Source organism: Cheilinus undulatus, linkage group 18 (genome assembly GCF_018320785.1).
Source record: "Cheilinus undulatus linkage group 18, ASM1832078v1, whole genome shotgun sequence".
NCBI classification, from domain to species: domain Eukaryota; kingdom Metazoa; phylum Chordata; class Actinopteri; order Labriformes; family Labridae; genus Cheilinus; species Cheilinus undulatus.
This window is the reverse complement of record NC_054882.1, coordinates 43,207,380-43,215,435: the sequence shown is the minus strand read 5'-3', so window position 1 is coordinate 43,215,435 and position 8,056 is coordinate 43,207,380. Positions and strand designations below refer to the sequence as shown.

The following is an 8,056-nucleotide window of genomic DNA, read 5'->3' as shown; positions in this document are numbered from 1 at the left end:
TCTGGTATTGTGCAGCAACACAATTTAGGGAGTCAGCTTGAATGCCTGAAAGCTAAAGAGGCCGGAGACATCTGGAGAAGCAATCAAAACACAACAGAGTCTTCCATTGTTTTCTACTTCAAAACGGAACCGGTCAGAGGGACTGGGGGGGGAGAACCTAAACCTGGACTAAATATGGTTTCCGTCTTTAGTTTGTGTCCCAGACAGGATACGAGAGCATGAATGTTTCAGACCCACAACACTTTTTCTGCACCGTATGGACAGTCACATACTGGATGTTACCCTCAGACTTCCAGGACCCTTTCAGGACTTTATCTGCTTGCTAATTTTGCAGTTATGTTCTTGTTTTTTGTCCTCCAGCTAATCCTAACCTTTGAGAGTTCATCTGGAACCGAACATGAGACTCTGTGCTGCTCCAACGCCTGCTTCACGCTGCACATGAGCAACGTCAGCTTCGAGAAAGCTCATCAGAATTGCGACCACAATGGAGGTTACCTGATGACTGTCAGAGAGCCAAAAGAAGAGCATGTGCTGCGTTCACTTCTCTCACAGGTCAAAAGACAAAGACAGGATGAGCCAATGAAATTCTGGATTGGATTAAAACTGAACAGAGGGGACTGTGTGCTCGCTGACAAGACTCTGAAAGGATTTAAATGGGTGTCTGGAGAGGAAGAATCACACTACTCCAACTGGGTAGAAGAACCTGACTCCACATGCACAAAGGCGAGCTGTGTGAGCATTCAGTACTCTCCTTTAGGTCCAAACCAACTCAAGTGGACTGCTGGATCTTGCAAAAGAACTGCATTTTATGTGTGCAAGTTTTATTTTAAGGGAATGTGTAAACCACTGGCTTTGTTGGGAGCTGGACAAATAACCTACAGAACAGCCTTCTCAGAGGAGCCATTAAGGACTCAAATGCAGTTATATCCTCTGGGAACTTATGCAGAGATTGTATGTGGTGATAACCAGTCTCACGAGTCATGGTGCACTGGGACGGACGGTTTTTATTGGACAGTCCCCGGTCCATTTTGTCAAACAGAAAAGCAAAACTGCACAGTCATCAATGGTGGATGTGAGCATGAGTGTCGCCAGGATGAAGAAGGGGTTAAATGCATTTGCTACAAAGGTTACAGCCTGAACGAGGATGGACTCACCTGCACCAGGACGGACCTGTGCAGCTTTGACACCTGCGAGCACCGGTCTGTAACGGGAGAGTCTGGATATTCCTGCAAATGTCCACATGGCTTTAAACTGGACACAAACCAGCGCAACTGCGCTGACATCGACGAGTGCGAGTCGCAGATCTGTGAGCAGCATTTGTGCATAAATAGCCATGGCAGTTACACCTGTATGTGTAACCATGGTTACAGGCTGGTTGAGGGTAGGTGCAGTGATGTTGATGAGTGCCTGCAGTCCACTGACATCTGCCCTTATAAATGCGTTAATACTGAAGGCAGCTTCTTATGCACCTGCCAGCAAGGCTTCCACATGGAAGCTGATGGATCTACTTGCATCCCTGATGTGGTGAAAGCATCACCTGCTTCATCAGATAACCAAACCTCAGAGGGGACAGAGAAAACCAGCAAAGATTCCTCAGCCACAGACGAGCTCCAGCAGCAGTCCCGTCACACTGAGGCACCACCTTCAGAGTCAGAGCTCGCCAACGTCACGAGCAGGGATCAGCAGAGCAACGTCTCCTTGGTGACGAGTGTTTCTAACACCGCTAACTCCAAAGTGATCATCTGCGTCCTCGGTTCACTCATTCCCCTGCTGCTCCTGCTCGCAGTGACCGTGGCTATTGCCATTTTTAGATGCAGTCAAACAGAAAAAGCAGCCAAGAAAAACACCACCACAGATGGCTACTGCTGGGTGTCATCTGGATTTGATCCACGTTTAGAGAAACTGTACGAGTCTATTTTGACTGATGACCTATGACACTTCACTGATGACGCTAAATGATAGTTTTAAATGTGCTGATGTCACGACCTCTCAAGCCCAGGTCATAGCATCTCTAATAAATGTCTTTGCTGCTTGTGTAATGAAGGAGTGCAAACATCAGGGCATCGAAAATATTTAAAATAAAAGAATTTTCAAACTCAGTCACAGCATTTATTTTAGTTCAGGTTTTAACCCATTAAAGCCGGGGTGTCAGACTCAGACTATGTTGCTAACATTAGCAACATTAGCTATCATGGCTTGATCCTGTGTTGTTGTTAGCATCTTTGCTAACATTAGCAACATTAGCTATCATGGCTTGATCCTGTGTTGTTGTTAGCATCTTTGCTAACATTAGCAACATTAGCTATCATGGCTTGATCCTGTGTTGTTGTTAGCATCTTTGCTAACATTAGCAACATTAGCGATTATGGCTTGATCCTGTGTTGTTGTTAGCATCTTTGCTAACAGGTCAGAACTGAACTTGTAAAAAAAGAAGCATTTGAGTTTAAATGACTTGGGGGGGGGGGGGGGCACATCTGGTCGTACATATCTATGTCTGCTGGTTCCAGTTGTTATTTTTTTAATGCATTATAGCAAGGGTGTCAAACTTAAGGCCTGGGGCCCAAATCATGGTACGGTTACGCCCGGCCCACCAGATCAGATCCTATTCTCTTTATAACTGGCCCTAAAATATGAGGTCTGCAGATTTCCTTGAGTATAAAAATGTAAACTTAACCTTGATAAATATCAAATATAAAGAGTAAAAATAATCAAATATAAAAGCAATATGAGAAATTTCTTTGTTTTTATTTCATGTTCTCAGTTTTGCACAGCACTGTAATCTGTTTTTTAGACTTTTATCTTATGATTTGACCTTTGACATTTATTATTTGGACTTTTAGCTAATATTTAAGCTTTTTCAATTTATTATTTTGGTTTTTTTATCTCATATTTTGACCTTTTAGGTTCACATTTTTCAATTTCAAGTCATATTCTGGCCCTAAAACATGATTGTGATTTTCTTGTTTATATATTTATCTGGTAAATTCATTATCTTAACATCTAGGTTTGTGTTTTGCACTCAGAAGTTTGAAGTTTTATCTCAGATTTTGAGCCTTTTAACATCATTTTGACTTTTAAATCTCAAAGTCATTTATCACCAGTGCTTATTTTTCCCCCATAAATTATTACTGGTGAAAATGAGGTTGACAGTTTGGTTTAATGTGGACCCTGTTAGGCCCTCAGGTTAGACCTTAGTTCAGAATCCGGGCCCTGCTCTGAGTCAGTCTGACAGCCCTGTATTATAGTAATGTATCTGCATTATATCTGAATGGATGTCTGTGTATTGTTAGTCAGAAACCAAGCAGTGCCTGATGTGGCCAGAGCAGTCTTGAATTTTTTTTAATCTCATTTAGAAGTTGCAGTCCTTGGTGCCCCCCCCCCGTTCTGACATAGGCACATGTAAAGGATTATAAAGGCTGTTCTCCATGTTATCTGATGACAAACTTGAGTTTTTGGATAACATCAGAATAAATTGCTCTCTTATTTACATCCTGATGAATGCGTCCTTTACAAACATGGAAAAAGCAGTCCTACTTTATCTGGTTTCCTTCCTGTCTTGTCATTGTGCTGTGGGGTGTTGCTTCCTGAACAGGTTGCCCCGACTTTAAATTCTCTGTAACTTTACTCAGTCAACACTAACAGACACCTCTTCTCAACACCATGATCTGCTTGCAGCCTGCAGTATTTTTGCCAGTGAAGGTGACCACATGGACTACTCTGGCGGTGTTTTTGTTATCTTTAACGGCAGGATTTGGCCAGACTGGCGCCTGTAGACCCTTTTGTGCTGGGAATGACTGCATGACTTTAAACCAAGACAGGATGGACTTTAAATCAGCCGTGGAAGCATGCCACGGCAGAAATGGAGAACTGATGACATTCCAGACTAAGACAGATAAGAACATCTTTGACATTTTCACTGAGGAACTACACGGAAACTTCTGGATTGGACTCCATTTACCAGCTGGCACCTGCAGCAACCTATCAGCTCCTCTAAGAGACTTCGAGTGGACCTCTGGCAGCATGTTAAGCCGCTTTATTCCATCCTCTTTCACTTGGACTGACAACGTTCAAGTCTGCTCTCCCCACTGTGTGTCTCTCTCAAACGATGGACAGTTGACGGAGAGGCTGTGCACGGACAGAACTGATGGGTATCTGTGCAAAACGAAGCACAAAGACGCATGCCAGACACAGAAATTATCCGAGTCGCCTGTTTTCCAGAGTTCTAAAGGATGCTCCACCTTTCCTTGTGAGCATAAGTGCACTGATATTAAAGGAGGGTATAAATGCTCGTGTTTCAGAGGATATATCCCAGACAGTAAGGACCCGCACCTCTGCAGAATGTTCTGCTCAGAACAGAAATGCCCTGCAGTGTGTCAGAGACTCGCCGATAGCTCATGTTTCTGTGCTGAAGGCTACCTGATGGTATCTGATGGTGCAAAGAAAGTCTGTGAGGACATTGATGAATGTTCACATCATTGGTGTGATCAAAAGTGTAAAAATACTTTCGGAGGTTTTGTGTGTTCCTGTGGAGAAGGATTCATGTTAAAAAATCAGGTCAAATGCGTTAGAGCTGCACTCAATGGAAGTACTGTGGTCACAACCCCAACTGCCATCGGTTCTGTGAGACCAGCTGCTAATAATAACACAATTACTGGTTCTTCTGCCGCTGCTGGGGGCTTCATCTGGATGTGGATTTTTCTATCTCTGGCTGTAATTGTGTTAATAATTGTCATAAGGTTTTATGTCGTTAGGAACCAGAGGAATAGAGGACGAAACGTCACTCAGCAGTCACCTGAACCTGTGGATAACAGAGAGTGCTAAGATAACTCTGCTGCCCCCACTTCAACTTTGGGATATCTGTGTAGTTTCACTACATTTCTCTGGTGGGAGATTCTCAGATGAAAATAAATCCTTCTGTAAAAATAATTGTACTTTATCATTGATATAATCATCATAAATGCAGGGTGCTGTTTAGTTATTTCAGGGAAGGAGTGAGCCATTGGGTTCCTTATACGTGTGAGAAGAAGGGAACCACATCACTGATCCACTGGAGTCATTAATTAGTGGGGATGCTGAGTAAGCATCCACACTGTTGATATTCGCAGCGGCCATTTTGTTTATTATTATTCTTCCATGCCGGTTATCTCCTCCTTCATACTTTGTCGTATCGACACTATTTAAACTTTTAAAAATTCAGTTTCTTTGTCATTCGACTGCTATGACTTTTCTCATTTATAACTTCTATAATTTTTAAAATACAGCTATTTTCAGCTATTTCTGTGTTTTTTTCAGCCGTTGAATGCAATTCTCAGCTACTTTTAGGCCAAAATCAGCTATTTTTATGCTATTTTAAGGTTACTTTCAGCCATTTTAAGGCTATTTTCAGCTTTTTTAGGCTACTTTCAGCTATTGTTACCCTTTTTTGAGCTAGTGAATATCATTTTACCCCCTTGGTCCCTAAAAAAAAGTGCAACACAGGTCCCTGACGGTAAAAAAATACCCTCCAATAAAGAGTGCCATGAAAGATTTATGTATTAATGTATCATTCCATTTTTTTTCATAAATACCCAAAGTAACTTCAGTCCTCACCAAGTATAATGAAAATGATTGTTGTTTTAAAATTTTAACCCTTTAAATGCCAGTTTTTGTGATGAGAACTTGATATTTTGTTAAAAGAAAAACACAAAAAGTGAATTATTTTCCATTACATATATGCAAAATTGATTTTTGGGGGGTGGAATTATCTGAGCCCAGGACTGTCAAAGATTGGCATCAAGATTGATTTTTAACTATTTTTAATATTTTCATAGTGCCCGATTGTATAAAAAGTGCGACACCCAGGTCCCTAAGGGTAAAAAATACCCTCTGCCATAACAGATATATGTATTAATGTTAATTCAAATGTTTTTTAATAAATATTTTAAGTCACTTCAGTCTTTACCATTTATAATGAATATTCATTATGTTTCAAAATTTTAACCCCTTAAATGCCAGTTTTTGTGATCAGTACTTCATTGTTTTTCAACCCTCCTGTGTCTCCAAGGGTATCTTTTTTTTTTTACCCTTTTGGACTTTATTTTGTGGATATCTTTGGTTGTGTTGATGCATATGGCATAGATTTTGCTGAGGGTGTGTATTTTGGGATGAATTTTGGTATTTCAGAGAAAAAATGTTTTTAAAGTCTTTAATTCACTGTGTAAAAAATAGTCACACCTGAGTCCTTAAGGGTATTTTTTACCCCATCTACTCCCATTATAATCACATTTTTTGAACACGCTGCCATTGCAGTTTGATTTATTTTTATTTTTATTTTTTATGATTCCTTGGAGAGGGCTTTGAAAATGTTTGAATAAAATAAGCATTTGTAGCTGTCTACACACACACACTCACGCACAAACACACCCCCACACACCCACTCAACCCCTTTCACACTGACACACACGCACACACACACAAACACACCCATCTGAAAAAACATGCAAACATGGCAAAACAGGGTTCATCATTTCACATTGTACTGACCATGATTTTAGTGGCTGTGTTTGGGCTTCACACACACACACACACACACACACACATATCAATTTCTCGATGCACACTTTCACACCACACTATGGCATCCCTAGAACACACCCAAATAAGTTTTGTTGTAAATATTTATTTTATTAGCCTGCAGTGTTTGATATAATATGATAATGTAAAAATGCTGACATGGCCTCTCAATGGTGGCTATACAGCATATGAGAAAATATCTGCACCCGGTAAAAATCAATGAAAAATAAAAACGTGAAGGGATTTCAACACCAAGGAATCATAAAAAATAAAAATAAATCAAACTGCAATGGCAGCGTATTCAAAAAATGTGATTATAATGGGAGTAGATGGGGTAAAAAATACCCTTAAGGACTCAGGTGTGACTATTTTTTACACAGTAAATTAAAGTCTTTAAAAAAAATTTCCCTGAAATACCAAAATTCATCCCAAAATACACACCCTCAGCAAAATCTATGCCATATGCATCAACACAACCAAAGATATCCACAAAATAAAGTCCAAAAGGGTAAAAAAAAAAAAAGATACCCTTAGAGACACAGGAGGGTTAAGCTACTTTTATGCTATTTTCAGCTATTTTTGTTGTTCTTGGCTATTTTCAGCAGTTCTTCCACAATTCAGCTCGCAGCATCCCCCCACAATTTCAGCTGAAATTTCAATTCTGATCTGTTTTTTAATTTTTCTAGATCATTTAATGGGATTTATAATATCAGAAAAATCTAAATGTTTAAATATCTTCACATGTTTTTCCCCAGGTGAAGCTGAGGGTTCCTTTCTTTAAGGCAGGGGATCAAACTCAGCCACAGCAGGGGCCAGAATCTGGATTCAGGTCTAACCTGAGGGCCTAACAGGGTCAACATTTAACCACAACTGTCAACCGCGTTCTTACAGGAAAGGAACTATAGGGGACGTTAAACAGCGGTGATAAATGATTTTAAGATTTCTAAAAAAGTCAAAACAATATCACAACATCAATGTTACTGTTTGTCCATGTCAAATAAATGCTAAATAAATAAATAAATAAACGAGTTAAAGACTCAAAATCTGAGATAAAAAGTCAACTTTATAAGTCCTAAAGGTCAAATACAAAATTAAGTCAACGTAAGGTTTGAAAAGGCAAATATATGAGATAGAAAGTTAAAATCATGAGTTTAACCCCTTAAAGCCTGTTCTATCATATTTGATACATACTTTTATGATACTTCTATCTAATCAATATGATCATCAATCACTAAAAAAACTTCTGGATACAATCTGATAAATGATAAAAATTCCCTCAAGTGGATTATCAGTTAGCAAAAACACCTAACGTATCAAATAAGATATAAAAATATATACGTTACATTTCATGGAAATGTGGATTTTTTGGATTTCAGTAGAAAATGAAATAATAATTTCAGTTCCAAAAAAGGAGAATTTTCTGGCCTTAATGGGTTAAAGGTCAAAATAGAAGATAAAATTCAAAATTTTGACTCTAAAAGGTCAAAATATGAGATAAGATTCT

General features: G+C 39.4%; 2 protein-coding genes across 2 annotated transcripts; both read left to right on the top strand.

The window, feature by feature from the left end:
- The first annotated feature begins 217 nt into the window (after positions 1–217).
- Positions 218–2,139, top strand: LOC121526763 (complement component C1q receptor). Its single transcript, XM_041813488.1, has one exon. It carries the CDS (start codon positions 223–225, stop codon positions 1,933–1,935), a length of 1,713 nt encoding a protein of 570 aa, XP_041669422.1. The 5' UTR covers positions 218–222; the 3' UTR covers positions 1,936–2,139.
- A 311-nt stretch (positions 2,140–2,450) lies between these two features.
- On the top strand, positions 2,451–5,181 carry LOC121526764 (complement component C1q receptor). Its single transcript, XM_041813489.1, has one exon. The coding sequence runs from the start codon at positions 3,661–3,663 to the stop codon at positions 4,819–4,821; it is 1,161 nt and encodes a 386-aa protein (XP_041669423.1). The 5' UTR covers positions 2,451–3,660; the 3' UTR covers positions 4,822–5,181.
- Positions 5,182–8,056: the final 2,875 nt, after the last annotated feature.

Coding starts and splice junctions, on each gene's coding strand:
- LOC121526764 (XM_041813489.1), top strand. CDS start 3,661: ATGATCTGCTTGCAGCCTGCAGTATTTTTGCCAGTGAAGGTGACCACA.
- LOC121526763 (XM_041813488.1), top strand. CDS start 223: ATGTTTCAGACCCACAACACTTTTTCTGCACCGTATGGACAGTCACAT.